Source organism: Vanessa tameamea, chromosome 31, assembly GCF_037043105.1.
Source record: "Vanessa tameamea isolate UH-Manoa-2023 chromosome 31, ilVanTame1 primary haplotype, whole genome shotgun sequence".
Taxonomy (NCBI): domain Eukaryota; kingdom Metazoa; phylum Arthropoda; class Insecta; order Lepidoptera; family Nymphalidae; genus Vanessa; species Vanessa tameamea.
Window position 1 is genome coordinate 1,397,354 of NC_087339.1, and position 21,008 is coordinate 1,418,361.

Here is a 21,008-nt window from a genome sequence, read left to right on the forward strand (position 1 = left end):
AGGTGAGCCTCCTGCTCGTTTACCAACTTTCATATATTTAATATAAATAATATAAATTTGTAGCCTTTTTCATTATATTAAAGGAAAAAGTACAGATATCCAAAATGTTTTTATCGTGTTACAAATACGTTAAATGAAATAAACTCATATTACATATTATGTTTTGGTCCCATTTGCAGTTGGAACACTTGGACTTTTGGAAACAGTATAACACCTTATTGCCTCCACTGGTGACAGGGCTGGTTCGTTTTTTTGACCAGAGGATCGGAATTCAACGGGGTACTGCTAGCATACTAGCCAACATTCCACGTGGTCATGACTTATACAGTAACTGTTTTTAATTCTTATTTGTATATAGTAAAGGACTTAATGTTAATAATTCTTATTAAAATAAATAATTATTACATATTAACTATTATTATTTATTTAAATAAAACATTCCTATATATTTCACGTTCATACGACAACAATTCAATTCTTAGTTTAATGGGTTTTAGTTGTACCGACAGGGCACAGATAATTTCGCCAATGTCACGTACATAGGAGACAACACAGGTCATGTCAAAATTTAAAATCGATGACGTTTGTTTGACATTTGTTTTTTTAATCGTAATAATGTCATGGTATCGTCCAGCTGAGACTAATTTCTCCTCATTCGAATGAATGTATCCTTTATTTTATTTAGCATAATACACGAAATTTGACCTATGAGCGACCACTACTTACATTTAAAGTATTGATACGTGTGTAGTGATTTCTTACAGAACGTTATAAACCTTACTAAAATGCATTAAAGATCATTTTTGTCTACACTATAATTAGAAGATACGACGTGAGTGACAATACAATATGGATAAATATTGTTGACACTATAATTCTTACACAGCATTACGAGACTTAATACAATGCATTAAGGATAATTTTTGTCTGTTACTAAAAGCCGAACGTGACCGACTGTTGCTTAATAGTATTTAATATAAAAAAAATATGGAATTCTCACGTACCATTATATACAATAGATATAAAATGTAACATTACGTGATATTTATACATATTTAGTAAGATCATTAATATTTGCTTAGTATTAAAACAATTTAACTACTTCGTGGTTTTCGTGGCTGCTGGTAGTTTATTCAGCGGCGTATAGGCCTTTGTTAAGTCTCAAATAAACAAATAAACTATCTATTCATGTAGGCAACAAGCACTTTCAAGCTATCGGTATGTAGGTCGGAAAAGAACCGGCACGAATCTCTCTAATACGTAATTGAGTATCGAAAAATTCAATTTTTGATAACGGATTATTTTTTTTATTGGACAACCCCGGATTTGAATATAGAACTTTAGGACGTTGGTATTTATTAGCTATAACAATTACAAAATTAATTACATTATTTTTGAACGAAGTTCTTTTACTTTACTGTAAGCCACAGTAGAGTGAGCTGAAATCGTCACGTAAGGAAGATCCTTATGCCCAAGCGATCTTTCCGTCTCTCTCTCTCATTCTCTCGGTCTCTTTCTATTATATACAGTTTTACATAAAAGTATTTTTTATTATTGTTTTAATTCACATGGATTTTTTTTATTCTCAAATTTTCTTCTTTTTTGTTTCATTGTATATAATAACTAACAGTTATTACATAATATGTAATATACAATGTATACAGCGATAGCAACTTCGTTCCAACCGGTTGTTCCACGGCACCTCTAGTTTTTTTTTTTTTTTAATTTATTTATGTAGGTAGACTGACAAACGGGCCAGCTGATGGTAAGTGGTCACCGCCGCCCATAAACATCGACACTAGGAAAATCAATCTACCTTTTACAATTTAACATCAAGATATTTTTAGACAAGATCAAATTTTTCATCTATAAATATATTAAATGAATTTATTATTCATTATTATTTTTTACCAATATATAATCCATCGAAATCCCACATGTAACGTAAAAGCAAACAGACAGACGATAAAGCGATATTGTTCATCATTAAAAATCAGTTCATAAAGTTGATCTAAGTCAGAATTACCAATCATAAATCTAAACGGTCATTGGTCGCGTATCACGTCATTATGCGTTTGTTACGACCCCGTTGCGATAGATGGCGCTGATTGAAAATGACACATTTCTAAATCGCGCTGTCCAGATATTCGCTACTGGGTATATATATAAATTGTAGAAAAAACAATCAAAGCCCCACCGACTACGTACTAAGCCGAGGTGCGATCTCATAGGAGACACCCTCAGGACGAACGTCAACCCCGAACCCGAAAGGGCTCAAACTTCAAGGCTGAGTCTAGTACTCGATCCAACGTCCGGTGACGCTGTAAAGGCCAGTAGGGCCAACAGCACTACATCATTCAGGAAAAACCAACCAAATAACATGGATTCTTTCAACACTTGTATCTTCCGATAATAATTGGGCGTTATGACGTCACAAGCAATCGACCAATTACAGACCAGAAGAGTTAAATCTGTCTTTGATCATATTACAAATTGAAATTAGAGTTTAGTCAAATTAGTTTTGTGTAGTATTGCAGTACTATCGAAAGTTGACTTTGGAAACTATTCAGGATAGGACTAGTGATAGGACTATCGATAGTATCGTCTTCGTATCTATTGATAACAGCGTAATATCGATAGATTTTCTTTAATCAGAGAATTGTTAGAGTCGTTACTTGACTTAAATAACTTATTATAAGAAAGTAATACTATAAAAATCACTGACTATCAATACTACGAAACCATCAAAACTATCGATATGTTTTAGTTAAAACGAATAAGATTTTTGCAACACTATCGATAGTATGAATGTTATATATAGCTAAGGGAAACTATCGATATTGACACGTGACGATAATATCGATAGACTATCGATACTGTCGATAATGTATCCCGATAGCGGACTATCGACATGCAAAACTAGTTTAATGTACAAATCAGCTATGATGATGACGTATAGATACATAAAAGACACAAACAAAAATGGGACGACACAAAAAAAAAATAAAAAATAAAAACGGAACCTGTAAACGGCTCTTCATTGTTAGTGAGATTAGTCTGTAATATATCTGCTAGTATGTTATCTGAAAATCATTAAAAAAAAAACATTTTATTTCGAAATTCAATAATCCACCTGACAAGAAACCACCACTTAGATATTGACGTTGTAAGAAATATTAACCATTCCCTACATCGCCAATGCGATCCCTTGGCATCTAAGATGTTACGTCCCTTGTGCCTGTTAAACTTGCTCAATCACTGGCACACCTATTGAACAGGAAGCTATCTAGCGCTGTATGTTTTAACAGTTTGCTTAGACGACATAATCGCTGCAGCGAACCTTTGTTCTTATCAGTGTTTGTACAATTTTTTTACTTGAATATACTCGTATGTATGTCAATGACTATTACGAAATGAAATATCAATAGAAAAACGGGCAAGTGCGATTCGGACTCGCGCAGTGAGGGTTGCGTACCACGAGTCCGAAAGGCAAATTTACGACATTCCTATAATTCGATTGTAAAATTTAAACGAATCTTTAAAGAGCGTTTGTGTGTTAAAGGATATTACAGCACTAATTACTTTTTAGTTGTATACACACCTCGGGAATGAGATGATCGGATGATAGCTTTCAGGCTGTTTGAAACAACGTAAACATATTTATTGTTATCGTATGAAAACAATAATTGTTAAATATGACATTTAAAAAAAATCCTGCTGAATTTCTTTCGCAGAGTTCTCCTCGGATCCGAGGTGTTTGTTTCCGAACCGGAGGTAGATTTTTGACTATAAACAAGCAAGTGAACACTTCTATATTAAATAAAGATTTTTGACTCTAAATTTAACTGTGCTACAAAATATTGCTTCTTGTCAAATGTCATGATTAGGAACGGGAAGTTCCCTAAAGGTTTTGATTCCCTTTGAGAATGTATGGGAAATACGCCATAAACGGCTATATCTTTTGAGTGCGTAGACTTAGAGCCGTGAAACCTCAGTATTTGGTACTTATTTCAACTTGCCTCTACGCGTTTCTAAGGAAAAGAGCTTCACGGACATTTAGATAAACAACGAATTGATCTCTTAATGGCTCCGTTTTTCCTCTATAAATACGGAACCCTAAAACACAATACAACTCTACTCAAAATAATACTCAAGGTCTGGTCAATACTCTGGTTCCAGGTCAAACGACAGTTCTTTTCTATTCATTTTGGTCGTAAGCGGATTTATCATAAAAATAGATTAGAGACTACCTAAATTGTATTTAAGGCTTTTTATGTTTTTCCGTGATTCAAAATCAAAATCAAAGTATACTTTATTCAAGTGGGCTTTTAGATTAAGTTTAGATACCACCGGTTCGGAATGTAGATTCTACCGAGAAGAACAACGAAAAACTCAGCAGTTACTCTATTATAAAGTTAGTCAGTTAAATACAATTACATATAATGAATCCTGACTGAGTTTTTTTTATGGTTGGCGGACAAGCAAATGGGCCACCTGATGGTAAGCTGTCGCCACCGCCCATAGACATTGGCGCTGTAAGAAATATTAACCATTTCTTACATCGCCAATGCACCACCAACATTGGGAACAAGATTGTCCAAGTACTACTGAGTAGAGTTGTTGACTCCATTTCTGTTCTCTCTTGACGTATCAGCTCCATGCTTTTTGTCATCTACATAATGTTATGTTGAATAATATGCCTTATTTGTTGATGCTTTAACAAATGATTTGAGTTTATGAACCGGCAAAGTTAAAAATATCTGCGCAATTTTATCATAGAAGAATTGCCCCAAGATTATTCAAACTATTACCTCTATATATTTTACAATCAATACTAATATTATAAATGCGACTGTCGTTATGTCTGTATGTTGCTCTTTAACGGCCATACTACAGAACCGAATTTGTATAAATTTAGTATGATGCTAGCTTGAACTCCAAGGGAGGACATCGGCAAAATTTTTATGCCCAGCACCCGACGTCCAGCTCTTAAAACGTGATCGAATCGCAGGCAACAACTCGTTTCTAAACAATCATCAGTAACCATATTCAGTTGTGAAGTAACACACCCATAACATCCCCGGTACCGAGAAAACGAATTTTTTACGAAGAAGTATAACCCGACCATTTGAAAACGTCGTCGCCAACTCACCGCCATCTTTGTCCAAAGCACCATTCGTCGCCGACAGCATAATCTGTACCCAGACGCAAAACAGGCCCAGAATAAGCAGTACTCGTAGGATTGAGGCATATTTTAAACGGGGCATTGCGTTTAAACATTAATCTCTGGATAGTTCATTTTAAAAGCCGATAGATGGCGCTTTACGGGAGTTTTCTCAAAAGTCGCATTGTTCCTGAAGCGTTTTTTCTTTCTGTAACAAGAAACAGTAAATTAATCATGGTTTTTTTTTTTAATTTTGCAAGAACGAGACAGATATATATAAATCTAGTCTTATTTTGATTCAAACTTATTTTATCTTTAAATTATTTAGTATATTTTCACCAACTCCAAATAAAGAAATGGGCGAGAAATTAACCAGTCTTCCTGTCACCTGTGGAGGCAATAAGGCGAAGTTCTCTCTTCTCCAACGCTGGTTGGTAGAATACACGTGGCAGAATTTCGTTGAAATTGGACACATGCAGGTTTCCTCACAATGTTTTCTTTCACCGAGCACGAGGTGAATTGTGAACACAAATTAAGCACATGAAATTCAGTGGTGCTTGCCTGGTTTTGAACCCGAAATCATCGATTAAGATGCACGCGTTCTAACCACTTGGCCATCTCGGCTAATGTAAATAATTCTTATGTATTCTCTTGTAACTATATTAAGAATTATACATTATCAGATTTTTCAAATAGACCGTCGTGAAAATCGTAACGTGGTCCATGAGATAAACTCGTTCAAAGAAAACAATCACGAATTCCTAAATTCCTTCATAAAACGTTCAACAAAGATTTTAAAACAAACACTGACGATCATAACACAAATGTTTGATCCAACATCTAACCAACTCGACTAAAAAGAACTTTGCCTTTTCCCACCAAACTCCGCACAGAATTTCCTTATATACAACGTTCACAGCATTTTCAGTCAGTTCAGGGACATACTGATCTATATTAAATGCACAATGTATTTAAGGTACTTAATTGGATAAGGATTAACGATGTATCACTTAAAATCACTTCGTAAATAAGCCATTATTTCTCGTAAAAAGTAAAAGATAAAAAATGGTCATTGTGGGTTATCTCTAAGAAATAGACATTTACCATCATGGACGTTTTTGTAGAACTTTTTAAGGTGTAGAATACTTATGCTGTCTCGTAGGGTTCAGCCAGCGTTTGCAATGTAAGCGCGAAAATGGACATCACTTCAGAAACCTCTAAAATTATCAGTGTTTCTCTACTATATTGTGCATGTATTATACATATAAACCTTCCTCTTGAATCAATCTATCTACTGAAGAAAAATCGCATCAAAATCCGTTGCCTAATTTTATAGATCTAAGCGTGCGCAGGGACAGTTAGACAAACGGCTTTGCTTTATGCTGTGTAGTGATACCCTATATAACTCAGGAATAATTTAGCTTTCTACCAGTGAAATATTTAGAATTACCTACTCCTCTTCCGAATTGTATTTTTTTAAGAATATAATTAACTAAAAACTATCGATTCTGGTACTTGAAAAAAAAAATTACGCGTATTTCGAGTAGCGTATTCGGTATCAGCTTTATCAGTTCAAAATTTATCACAATCGGAAGTACGGAATAAACGGCTGGTTATCCAAAAAAAATTACATTCGTAATCAAATATGTAAAGGAGATCTTGTCGCTTACTAATGATTTTTAATCAGACATTTTTAAAATAGCCGCAGAGCCGGAATCGGTGAGAAGGGAACCACGAACTTGCTCATTATTATTTTAATACAAACACCTGTTCAAAAATTATTAGCAATTAAAAATTTTGACGTGTGATATAAATTATATGTAAGGAAAAGTATTTCATAACTACATGGCATAAAACAAGGTCGCTTCCTGTCTGTACGTTTAGATCAGTTAAACTACTAGTTAATTCAAGAGTAAGTTTTATATGTATAACAGTGCAGTCATTATATACGAAAAAAGGCCGAGAAATGCAAATGAATCATCCAAGCCGATCAGCCATTTTGAATGTCCGCCATGTTGGATTTAAGTCACGTGACTATTTTTTTCGTATTCCTGACAGCAAACCCTTTCATTTGATATCCATATCATGGGAGTGGATTACAAACAGCCAGTCCGCCATCTTGGGGAGGCCGCCATATTGGATTTGTAATGACGTTTCTTAGCTAGTCATGCATTGTCATCGGAATTCAGAGCGTGTGCAAAATTTCATCCCAATCAAAGACCGGGAAGCGGGTCAAATTAAGATTCCAAGATTTTCTTACATACATAGTTACAAGAAGCTATTACAAGCGTGTTAAAAGACGGAGTAATTCAACTTTCTTAGTCGGAAAAAAGCAATATACTTTTTTCATATCCTTCAATCTACAAGTTATATTCGCGTGCAGCCAGTACGGATAACTAGTTATTAAAATATGTAAAAAAAAAACTTTAACGATTAATGATAAACAAATTAAATATTTATAATGTATTACTTAAACATTATTCACATGTAACGTTCCTATTTAATTTAATTTAATTTTAATTACTTTTTATTTTAAAGGTCATTGTCCTTTTGACACTAGTGTATACTCCATTCCAACCAGAACAGGAAAAAAGCCGAATAAACATTTGACAGCAAATTGAAGCAATATTGGTCGAGGGCTTGATTAATCTATGATATTCACTATGGATTTTCGAAAAAATCGCGTTTTGAACGTCGACGAAACTGTTATCGGAATTTTGGAAGTGAAATTAAAGTGGATATAAGTAGTTAAGTGCAATAGTGTTGTATTACGAATAAATATATATTAATCAAGAACTGATTGTGGACAATATACTCGTAGCAGAGCCATTAACAAATCGTGTGGAATACGTAAATCTAAAGTTTGTTTATATCTGGTCCTTCTTCGATTGGAATAGACTATAGATGTTTTTTTTTTTTTTTAATACAGTAAAGAACTTCACCCTGACCGCTAAGGCTGAATGCAATTATTTAAGAAAATAAATAAACACTTCAGTGGAGCGTATAATTGTACATAAAGAATAACAGGGTCGTCTGTATGTTTTTTTTTCAAATATAATTGATATTTCAGCCGATAACATTTTTATCTTTTTCTGATAGTACAGTTAACTTGGTATATTGCTGCTCGTAAATAGACGAGCAATAAACGAATTATTAAACGATTGTACGTGTAATAAAAAAAATATAAAGTTTTTATGGCTTTTAAATAGGCTATTTGACAATGCTAACAATAAAGTGTCAATTATTGTAATCAGTATTATTATGAGTTTAAAAAATGGTTATTTATTAACGAAAGTTGAAAATAATAATTAATTTATTCAAAAATCCATAAATAAAATTGCATTTTTTTAAACGTTTGTCACGTGACACAAAACGCTCCTGGTTGGTCGGGTTTATGATGACGTCACTAGCTTATTAACCTCGTTTGCCTACTGTATGTAAATTATATGTGCCACAGATTACAATACAGGCGATTGACGTCACCGACTCCATTGCAGCGCCATACTGTCAAAGTAGCGTTTTCGCGCGCTATTTAAATATGGAATTTTTATTTTGATATTTTTCAGCAAATATGTACTAGCATTAAAAAAAACAACTTTTACTGGGTTCCTTAACCTCTACTAAATAATATAAAATGCATTTTAAAAACCAGTCAAATAGCCTATTGAAGAACAAACGCGATAAAATACTAGCCGTGCCTGCGGATTTGCCCGCGTGGAATTTTATGACTAAGAGTTAATACTAATAACACTTTCAGTTTGGTATCATCATTACATAGTATAAAACAAAGTAGCTTCCTGCTGTCTGTCTGTCCTTATGTATGCTTAGATCTTAAAAACTACGCAACGGATTTCGATGCGGTATTTTTTATTGCATAGAGTAACTCTAGGGGAAGGTTTATATGTATAATACTTACACAATATAGTATAGAAACACTGATCATTTTAGAGGTTTCTGATGTGATGTCAATATCACAATAACTATTTTTTATCCTTTGCTTTTAACGAGTAATAATGCCTTATTTTCGAAGAGATTTTAAGCAATACAGCATTAATCCTTATCCAATTATGTACCTTAAATACATTGTGCATTTAATATAGATCAATATGGCTCTTTACAGCGTGTGATTTAAACGAATATTTTCGAAGATATTACAGATTCAAAATGCCGGGACGTAACGGCTTGTATTGTCTAATGACAAAAAGGTTGTGAGAGTTGTATATAAATACATTCTGTAGTACATTTAGTATCAGCATTGCACGCGTGCGAAGCCGGGGCGAGTTGCGAGTTAATTACATCTATATCATGTCATTAGTGAATATATATTATGAGTGATTTTTCCGACGATATTACCACGAAAACTCTATCGCGTTACAACAACATACTCAAACATGAAGCGGAGATAAGATTAGATTAGACAGCGTCTATACTAGGCTTTAAATGGACTTCAATGGATTAACAACGCTCATAACGTAGACGTCATTTAAAGTCACGGCCCTTTGGTTAAGAGTCTCATAAAACAAGCCCGATATGATTTTTATAGAGATGTGCCGATTAAAACTTCGACCGACTAGCCGAATAGTCGATTACTCTGTTGTACAGAGACCGACTAGTCGGCCGACTTATCGGTAAACCGATCACGGTTGATTCTTGCTCTGCACAGATCGGAGCGGTGTTTTTGTGTAAAAAAAAGTGTCATTGTTCATTGAAGTTAAAGAGTTTAAGATAATTAAAATAAAGCTTAAACTTAAGAGAATTAAGATTTAATGTGTAATTCCAGTAGTTCAAGACGATAAAATAAAATCACGTTTTATAATAATTCTCCAACAAATATATTTTTCAAGAACATCCAATCATTTCAATATTTCTAGTGACAGATCGAACTTTTTTTTTTTTTAAAAAGAGGTAGGTATACTTGTGTCAGTCTTAAATAGTGTGCCAAATAAAATAGTATGAATTAAAGTCTAACAAATTATGAAACAACTAATTATAAAAATAATTGTACAAGTACATAATAATTTAAAATAAATACGTTCGATTATAATCATTATATATAATAAAGGTATATAAGTAATTATGACATCCTATGACGTAACCCCGTAGTGGAGGCGAGGGCTACTCGTTAACACCAGTCTGAAATAAGGTCTCGCGTATGGATTTTCTTTGACCGATTGGATTGATTTTAAGTCAAGAGACAAATGATATTTAATTGTAATAAAATATATATCAAGAAATATATTAAACGAAGCCAGTATGTCGGCACTGTTTGCCAAATAGTCGCCGACTACGAATACGGCTGGATAGTCCGCTTTAACGATTAGTCGGATCCACTTAAGTTATTTATTATTTCTATAGAAGCGACGACATTGTTAGAACATGAGAGGTCAATAAAAATTGTGACACCTAGTTTCCGTATCCCTAAATTCGATTAAGAATACAAACTCATCATCATTACACGTATGCTTAGATCTTTAAAATTACACAACTGATTTTGATGCGGTTTTTTTTTATAGATAGATTGATTCAAGAGGAAGGTTTAGATGTATAACACATGCATTATATAGTTGAGAAACACTTATAATTTTAGAGGTTTCTAATGTGATGTCGTAAATAAACACACTTTTTGCGCCTAAATTGCAAACGCTGGCTGAACCCTACGAGATAGATCAAAATAATGTACTACAGTATTGTACACCTTAAAAACGGTCTTCAAAAAAGTCCGCGACGGTATATGTCTATCTCTTAGGCATAGCCCACATTGCACCCGTGCGAAGCCGGGGCGGGTCGCTAGTATAAGATTCGATCGAGATTTAAATACTTTCAACAGCTGGAGAGCCAATTAATGAATGGGGGGTGATATAAATAAAAATGGTCATGGTTATGGGAGACCCGGTTGGAACGATGGTGCCAATCAAATCAAATCAAAATATACTTTATTCAAGTAGGCTTTTACAAGCACTACAATACACACTTATCAATTAACAAACTACATATATTAAGTAAAGCTACCACCGGTTCGGAATGTAGATTCTACCGAGAAGAACCGGCAAGAAACTCAGTAGTTACTCTTTTTCGATATCCAAAAATACAGTCATGTTAGTTAAATACAATTATATATGTATGTTATGTCTCCTGCCTGGAAGTCAACGAGCATTAACTCCACGCTTTTTTATCATCAATATAATCTTGTATCGAATAACATGCCTTCTTTACAAATGATTAGAATTTATGAAAAGGCAAAGTTAAAAATATTGCTTTCGCCGTATATTATGTATTAAATGACAGACGCGATGAAATAAATTTACAGCGTTTGAAAATAATTCAATGGCAATGAACTGAATTAATACAATAAGAAAACAAACAATAATTTCATATAATATACTCCATTCGAAACATAAGAGGAGAAAAGTCAAATAAACAACATTTGACAGCAAATCGACGCGATATCAGTCGAGAGCTCGATTAATCTACGATATTCACTATGGGTTTGCGAAAAAATGTCGTCTTTAACGTCGACGAAACTGTTATCGGAATTTTGGTAGTAAAATTAAAATGGAAATAAGTAGTTGTATTATAAATAAAGATATATTAATCATAAACTCTCCGTAGTGCACGATACAGCTGAGTTATTATCAAATCGCATGAAATACGTGAATCTAAGGTTTGTTTATCTTTTTTCAAGAGAAATAAATACAAAGATCGTCCTTTTTGGAACGTTTTTTCCGTACGTGCCGATCTCTGCCAGTTCGCTCTCATTATCATCCTGACGTGATTACTAAGTGTCAATGTCATTTATCCGTCCATCTGTTCAACGATAATTTTTTAACCTTGAATTGGACAATTTTCTAATATTACATGAAAATTGTCTATTACGTCTAATTGTTATACAATCATTTGATTAACCAAACGGATGTTACAAATTTTCTGCGTAACAGAATACCAAATTATCATGTAAAGTAAAGTAATTCTACTAACTTATAACGGTAACTATACGTTCCCGATTATAATCCGATCCGAACGTATATGATAAAAAAAAATTGATTTAGTAACCTCAAAAAAATCACAGACAGTTTTGATAATTTATGCCACAGCGGATCTTGAGTGTGACCAGCCAACTACGCAGGACATATCCTGAAATTTCAACAATGCGCCCCCAATCTTGGGAGCTAAGACGTTACGGCTTTCATGCCTGTAGTTACCAAATTGTGTGCAACCAAAAATCGTCCTCTAGTACTTTTGATCATTCTTTAGTAACAAATTGCGTTGATAGTAACAAAAACACCGAAACCTCTGTTGATCTTCTTTATCCGAGTCATGTAAGAGTTTATACTCTCGTAGTCAAGCTGAACTCCGCACGGTCGAAGCCGCGGGCTCAGCTCATCATAAAAAAAAATAATTACGCAAAAACTGGTATTAACCAATTTATATTAGTAAGTTACAATTATCTGAGTTGGTATAGTTTATCAGGTCGTATTTCCCTTGGGATACGATGATGGCATTTTAGGGAGGGGTCGTGGTTATAAAGGCACGTGTAACATAGAATGATTTTCGAACGAACGGCTAATCCACTGGTGGACTAAAGCCTCGCTACCCTTTGGAGGAGAAGTTTTGGAACTTGTTCCACCGAGATACGATGGGGGTTGTTGGATACACGTGTGACTCGATATTGAATTAGACATCATATTCAAATTACAAGAACATGAAAATTCTGTGGGTTGCCTGTTTGAAGTCACTCAGGAATAATGTAGCTGTCCACCAGCGGATTTTTTTTCGAATTGGATCATATGTTCCTGATATCACCACCATTTGACGACCTCCGTGGTCGAGTAGTGTGTACACCGGTTTTCATGGGTACGCTACTCTGAGATCCCGGGTTCGATTCCCGGCCGAGTCGATGTAGAAAAAGTTACTTCTGATTTTCCATAACACAAGTGCTTTAGCTACTTACATTGGGATCAGAGTGATATATGTGATGTTGTCCAATATTTATTTATTTATTATTATTTATTATTACAAACAAACAATCAAATTTACCTCTTTAAAATCTGTATACACAAAAGCGAAATACAACTCACTGATCAATCACGAAATCTCAGAAACTATAACACATAAAAACTTGAAATTTCGCAAGTAGGTTCCTTATAGAGTGTAGACATACTCTAAGAACGGATTTTACGAAACACGACCCCGAATGGGGTAAAACTGAAAAAGATTTAATTTTAAAAATTTCGCGCGGTTAAAGCTTCAGGTTCAATTAATATTAGTATAGATTACTTATTTGACATAAGTAGGCCCACAGGCGAATAGATCATATTGTAATAAGTGGTCACCAATGCATAGACAATATTACTGTGAGATATATTAATCTCTCCTCATAACGAAACTGACATTGAAATCACGCGATATCATCAAAATCTCTAATAATCTATTATTAATAGATTTGCGATATAATTACGTTTTTAATATCGACAAAATTTAATCGGAACTTTGGAAGTTAAATTAAACTGTACACAAGTAGTTAAGTGTAACAGTGTTGTATTATAAATAAATATATATTCATCGCAAACTGTTCGTAGTGCACAATACAGCTGAGCTAATAGAACATCGGGATGGAATACGTAAATCTAAGGTTTGTTTAGCTTTACTCCTTCGATTTGCCAAAATCAAAATATTCTTACTCCAAGACGCTCATTAGAAAACTTTTGAATCGCCATGTTCCAATATTGAATTAAATTTAAAACTAAAGTTCTATCTTGTAGATAATATTGTTTTAAACATATTGTAACGTAACTGTTGATATATGAAAATTATTTAACATCCCGAAGGCTCCTTGGAGCTACAAGATTATAAATAGATCGAACATCTCTTTTGCATAAAAAAAAAACAATTTAAATAACTTTTTGTCCATGACAAAAAAAGGGGTCGTTTAATATTGAACATTTGTAACCTTCAACTCAGTCGGATTTTATCATAATTAATTAATTATAAGTTCTTAGCACGAGTTATTAATTTCGTTGATTATCGTTCATTATATTTTATGATATTTATATTACTTTGTTAATCAAAAGTTTAATATACAAGGGAAAATTAAAGAGGTATCCTAAGTTGGAACTCGTACTTTGCTTTACCTATATATTAAATTATATCGCCTTGTTTGCGACTTTGCTCGCGTGGAAGTTTAATATATTTACAGATTAATTGATGGTCGAGTGGTCTGTACACCGGTTTTCATGGGTACGCCACTCCGAGGTTCGATTTCCGGCCGAGTCGATGTAGAAAAGTTCATTAGTTTTCTATGTTGTCTTGGGTCTGGGTGTTTGTGGTACCGTAGGTACCGTACAGAAGTAGCGATACTTCTGATTTTCCATAACACAAGTGCTTTGGCTACTTACATTGGGATCAGAGAAATGTATGTGATGTTGTCTAATATTTATATTTAAAATTGATTTTTTTTTATTTAAAACTAGCTATGCCCGCGACTTCGCGGGCGTCTTGGATCTGGTTGTTTGTGGTATCGTCGTTACTTATGATTTCCATAACACAAGTGCTTTAGCTACTGTAATTGGGATCAGAGTAATGTATGTGATGTTGTCCAATATTTATTAATTATTATTATTATTAAATTTTACGTTAATTTAAGACATCTTTGTATACCACATTTTTGGTTCGAATGTCGTGCGCTAGAACCACCAGATTGCTCGCACACGAAAAACAGTCTTCTCTTAGGTCTATTCCAGATATATTAAAGGTTTGACCTTGTGTTTTATTAATTGTCATGGTAAAGCGGATCTCCAGACTAACCTATATACGAAATGTCAACCCCTAATTCACCCCTTAGGGTAGAGTATCTATTCAATTTCAATTTCATTCAATCTGTAGCCCAAGAATGAAGTTTCATGTTTCTAACTTAAAAAATGACGGACTTCCATAAAACCATTAAACCCCTATTTCGTCCCTTCAGAATTCATTAGATTTTGAACATTCAGTCAGGACATTTTATTTTATAAGTAAAGATTGAACGACAGACACAATGAAAAAAATTAACTACGATTGAAAATTATTAAATTACCAAGAAATAAAACTGTTATTAACAATCACGTCGGAATTAAAACAATAACAACAAAAAAATTAACATCAATTATTAACATTTACTGTATAAATCTCGACCGCGTGGAATGTTGGCAAGGATGCTAGCAGCATTTCCCCGTTGAATCGCAATTCCGATCCCCTGGGCTAAAAACAAACCAGCATTGTCGCCAGTGGATTCAATGAGGCGAGGTGTCATACTTTTAATAAAGCTTGCACTACCGCTCCAAGGTCCAAGTGATTCGACAGCAAATGGGACAAAAATATTAACATGACGAATATTTTGATCGTTTTTTTTTTTGCTTCAGCCTTCTCCGCAGTGGCACCGGCTCTTAACATTGTTTCTCGGATATGAGACGGGGCCATCATGTCAACGTATGTAGCGTCCCACAGAAGGACCCGTCTTCGTTCCCAGGATAAATAATGATGAAATTTCCCAAGACCGTTTCGCCTTTGACGTTTATACGGAAGCACGCCTCACAACGCACGACCGTGCTCCTCAATCAAAGCGCCGCTATGTGAAAATTATTTATACTAATATTATAATAAGTACAATTTGTTTGTCTGTACGCAGAGGGTAATGCAGTTTTCATAAATAAACAGAGCTATTCAAGAGGAAGGTTTATATGTTTATATGTAGAGAAAAGCCGAGAATTTTAACTTGACTCAACTTGTTGTACAACGATTCAAAATTATTGGTGGCTTTGTGCAAGCCTTAGGTATTTTTGTGTTCCGGTTCGAAGGAGGAGTGAGCCAGTTTAACTATATTACACGGGACATAACATCTTAGTTCCCAAGGTTGGTGGCGCATTGGCGATGTTGCGAATGGTTAATATTTCTTGCAGCGACATTGTCTATGGGTGGTGGTGACCACTTACCATCACGTGGCCCACTTGCTCGTCAGCCTACATACACTTAAAAAAAAAAAGAAAAATTTAAATCGACACAAATGAACCGATCATGAGATCAATGTCAATGAACTCTACCATATTGAATAGTCTCAAAAATAATCTTTTATCAACTCGATATTCAAACTCCTACACCTAAATTCCGTTGCGCCGTGTGCGCTAAACACGAAACATAAACGTTCGATGTACCGCGATTGAGGACAAGGCTCGTCAACCTTTCGAGATTCATCAAATATTACGCCATTTTGTAACTTTCGCTAAGTTCGCTAATTTTATATTATGTCATTGAATACATACATAATATATTTAACACGTCATGTTTATAGTAACTTCTCGTTCATCCGCGGAACGGAACTCTCGTCTTTTTATACAAGCTTTGGTCCGCGACATCATTCGGGTATACATAATCAGCCTGTAAATTTCCCACTGCTGGGCTAAGGCCTCCTCTCGCGTTGAGAAGGTATGGAGCATATTCCACCACGCTGCTCCAATGCGGGTTGGTGGAATACACATGTGGCAGAATTTCGTTGCAATTAGACACATGTAGGTTTCCTCACGATGTTTTCCTCCACCGCCGAGCACGAGATGAATTATAAACACAAATTAAGCACATGAAAACTCAGTGGTGCCTGCCTGGGTTTGAACCCGAAATCATCGGTTAAGATGCACGCGTTCTAACCACTGGGCCATCTCGGCTCCCTATACATTATAATAGTATTCCTATTTTCGTATTGTGTGAAAGATGATATGGATGGAGAGAATGTTACCTGTGAGATGACGTCAGATAGGGAAGTACGGAAGAAGACATGCTGCGCCGACCCCAAGTAAATTAGGATAAGAGCAAATCAAATCAAAATATACTTTATTCAAGTAGGCTTTTACAAGCACTTTTGAATCGTCATTTAACAAACTATTTTAAGTAAAGCTACCACCGGTTCGGAATGTAGATTCTACCGAGAAGTACCGGCAAGAAACTCAGAAGTTACTATTTTTCAACATCTAAAAATACAGTCATGTTAGTTGAATACAATTATATATGTATGTTATGTCTCCTGCCTGGAAGTCAACGAGCATTAACTCCACGATATTTTATCATCAATATAATCTTGTATCGGCAGGAGGATGATGACAAATCCAGACATTTACCTAAATATTTGGTACTAAATTTAAAAAAAAAAAGAACTATTTAATAATTTCAATACAACTCCACAGATTTACCTAAATATAATATCATATAACTTGAAAACGATCATATTATTAAACATTTTTTTAATTGTAAAACTACAAGAAATAGTAAATTCAAACATCCGATTGTAAAATCATTATCGTGATAGGATTTTCCGTCGTCTATATAGAAAAAAAAACGCTTATCTTCAACGTTTATCAGTAACCGTCCCGTACAAATACTCCACTTCAATGCACTACAAACAGTTCTTGATGAATATCTACCACAAGAGTACAAAAACCAAATAAACGACATTTGACCTTGAATTGATGCGATATCATTGGTCGAGCGCTTGAATATAATCTATGATATTCACTATGGATTTGCAAATAAATCGCAATTTGTACGTCGTTCGAAACGTCATCGGAACTTTGGGAGTAAAATTAAAGTGGATATAAGCAGTTAAACGAATATTGTCGTATTGCAAATATAGATGTAAAAACAAAAACTCTGAGTAGTACACAATATGGCTGAGCTATTATCAAATCGCATGAAATACGTAAATATCATATATTCCTACTTGGATTGGAAGAGACTGTACATATTATCTCATCACACAAACACGCACACAATTTCTGTCTAATTTATTTCTAATGTTATAAATAAAAACTTATTTTTTTAGCCTTATGGAAGGTGGCTACTACCCGAGACAAGTAATAGTCCTAACTAGGTTTCGGTTGGTTTGGTTCCTTATATGATAAACGTTTTCTTTTCGGAAGCTTTTTTACGCAGCTTACAGTAGAGTGAACTGAAATCGTAACGTAAGGGATAGCGTTATGCTCTTTCTCTTTCTTTCTTTTTCTGTTTTATAGGGTTGAGTATAGTATTATGCAAATTTCATTTCATTTATTGCCCAGAGATGGCCCAGTGGTTAGAACGCGTGCATCTTAACCGATGATTTCGGGTTCAAAACAAGGCAAGCACCACTGAATTTCCATGTGCTTAATTTGTGTTTAAAGTTCATCTCGTGCTCGGCGGTGAAGGAAAACATCGTGAGGAAACCTGCATGTGTCTAATTTCAACGAAATTCTGCCACATGTGTATTGTGTGTACACCAACCCTCATTGGTGCAGCGTGGTGGAATATGCTCCAAACCTTCTCCTCAGAGGAAGAGGAGGCCTTAGCCCAGCAGTGGCAAATTTACAGGATGCTAATGTACCTGATGGTCACAACTGCTCATTAAAACATATTAACCATTCCTTACATCCCCAATGCGCCACCAACCTTGGGAACTAAGATGCTATGTCCCTTGTGCCTGTACACAGCAATACAGACTATTACTGTTTGGCGGTAGAATATCTGACGAGTGGATCCCAGACACAAAAAACCCTCCCACTAAGTTCACACATCATTATTCATTTGATTTTAATGGGACATTTAAATAACTTCGTTTCGTTTCTAAAAAGGTTTTATTCAAACATATTTGTTTTTAAAACAATAAAAATACAGATAACGATATCACAATTATTTATCGTGTAACTGCATTCAACGTTATATAAATAACATTTGTTAATACAGTGCATTTAACACATGTTTATTTTCGTGCGTAAGAGCCCAGAATGAGCCCAGATGGTCCAGTGTTTGAAATAGTCCCCCTTTTTTTTTGAGCTTATCCCAGTGCATTGCTGTCATTTCTCAGGGCACCTATGGGTAGGGGGGGGGGTGACATATTAATAATATTTAAACAATAAAACGAATACTTATTTACTTAAACATACTAGGTGAGTTTGGAGGGCTTCTTGCAAGCCCGTCTCGGTAAGAACCATCCATTCAACAGATAGTCTACCGGTAAACAGCTATATTTATCATTTAGATCTGGTTTTGAAGGATGAGTGAGCCGGTGTAACTACAAACTAAATTTACATAACATCTTAGTTCCCAAGGATGGTAGTCCTTCTTTGTTATGAGAAATGATTTATATGTCTATGGGCAGTGGTGACCACTAACAGGTGACCCATTTGACAGGCACTATCTTACAAAAAAAAAAGACACTCTAAATCTGTTAGAATTCCTCTCGATGACTTTTCGCGCTCTGAACGTGACGTGACGTGATTGAAATCTATACTATACCCTGTTCAAGTTAGCTTGATCTTTTGTCACGTGCTAGTGATGGGAAACAGAAAATACAACATATATAACAGTCGATTGAACAATGGAATGCGTAATTCAAATTAGAATTCAATGATTTTTTAACTTATTTTTCTAAAAAGAGTAATACCAGCTAAAGAGACCCCAACCACTAGCCAAAGAGACCCCAACCAAAAGGACCCCCGTTCGTAACAATAACTTAATAGTGATCTTTAATAAGGATTTTTGTAATCGATATTTGTAGAAGTTACTACCTGTCATTCGCGTCCCTACCGTCCGACCGATGTAACATTGTACAAGCGTCTATTATTTTCAGTGTTTCTATTTAAATTTTACTTTGAAGCAATAATATATAATAGAAAAAGTCTTAAAATTTTCGGATAATGTTTGAATCTTTAGGAACTTTTATATTATATGTATTTTTGCAAAAATATTTTTAAAATTTTTAAAATCATTAAATTAAGAAAATAATATGTTCGTCATTGCAGTTATGTCGATCAGAAAAATTTACATCTGTCAAAAAGATCAAGCTAACTCGTACAGGGTATGACCTCTAACTCAATAAGAATAAAAGTAGTTGTCCGTCTGTTGCTCTTTCACGGCCAAACTACTGAACCGAATTCGATGAAGTTTTGTATCAAGCAAGCTCGGACCCCGTCGGAGGACATAGGCTACTTTTTTTAAGTAACGACACACCCAGAAAACGCGAGCGCAGTCGCGGGCGACTATTGTTATATTTTACAATATCTGTTGACAACTTTAGTTGTGTTGCACAAATCGAAGTGGAGTGCTTATATATAATTATCGTCATTAATTAATAATCCCCTTAACTACTAATACCGCCTTAATTTCACTTCCAAATTTCCGGTAACAACTTCGACGATTTGAACATTTTTTGCGAATATAATTAATACGACAGATTCAAAATTAGCCAGACCGTATAGTCTTGATTAGTTGATGTACTGGCTACCCGTCCTGACTTCGCACGGGTAAAAAGGGTCTACTTATAAGGTGACATCGGAGTTTCAGTGGGGCTATCACGGTTAGACCTTAGCAACTGTTGCTATTATAATATTAAATATATAATCAAATATTTGTTGCGGATTGATATATGTTGTAGTCAATAAATCATGGAGTACTAGCGACCTTATCCGGCTTCGCACGGGTTCAATGCTGATACTAAATATACTACAGAATGTCTTACAACGTTCACAGTTTTTCAGTCATTGGACAATACAAACCGCTAAGTTGTAAGTTATTTTTTTTTATTAAATATATAATATATAGTTAAATCAACTTATTTCCGACCGAGTCCCCATGACTTATTTCATTAAAGATTTTTTTTTTAATTTGTATTTAGTTCAAAAGTTGGCAGCCTTGATTTTATTATATCTATCATCAAACAAAAGACATCAACACTTTAGAACAATGAGACACTTTATAAGAAAATATTAATATTAGACAGAACCTTGAATGCAACATTACAAACAGTAATCTCTTAGAAAAGATAATAGGACTAATAAAATCTCTATGTGCC

General features: G+C 34.6%; 1 protein-coding gene across 4 annotated transcripts in view; it reads right to left on the bottom strand.

The window, feature by feature from the left end:
- LOC113402235 (alpha-1,6-mannosyl-glycoprotein 2-beta-N-acetylglucosaminyltransferase) overlaps positions 1-21,008 on the bottom strand; it is a 45,975-nt gene that overhangs the window by 23,381 nt on the left and 1,586 nt on the right. For 2 of the 4 annotated variants that reach the window (XM_026642426.2, XM_026642428.2), the window contains exons 2-3: positions 5,153-5,372; positions 3,024-3,083 (exon numbers count right to left, since the gene is read on the bottom strand). In XM_026642426.2, coding sequence (XP_026498211.2) covers positions 3,024-3,083; positions 5,153-5,267 — 175 coding nt within the window. In that variant the 5' untranslated portion in view covers positions 5,268-5,372. The remainder of the gene's footprint in view (positions 1-3,023; positions 3,084-5,152; positions 5,373-21,008) is intronic. The other 2 variants (XM_026642427.2, XM_064220107.1) reach the window with 1 other exon arrangement.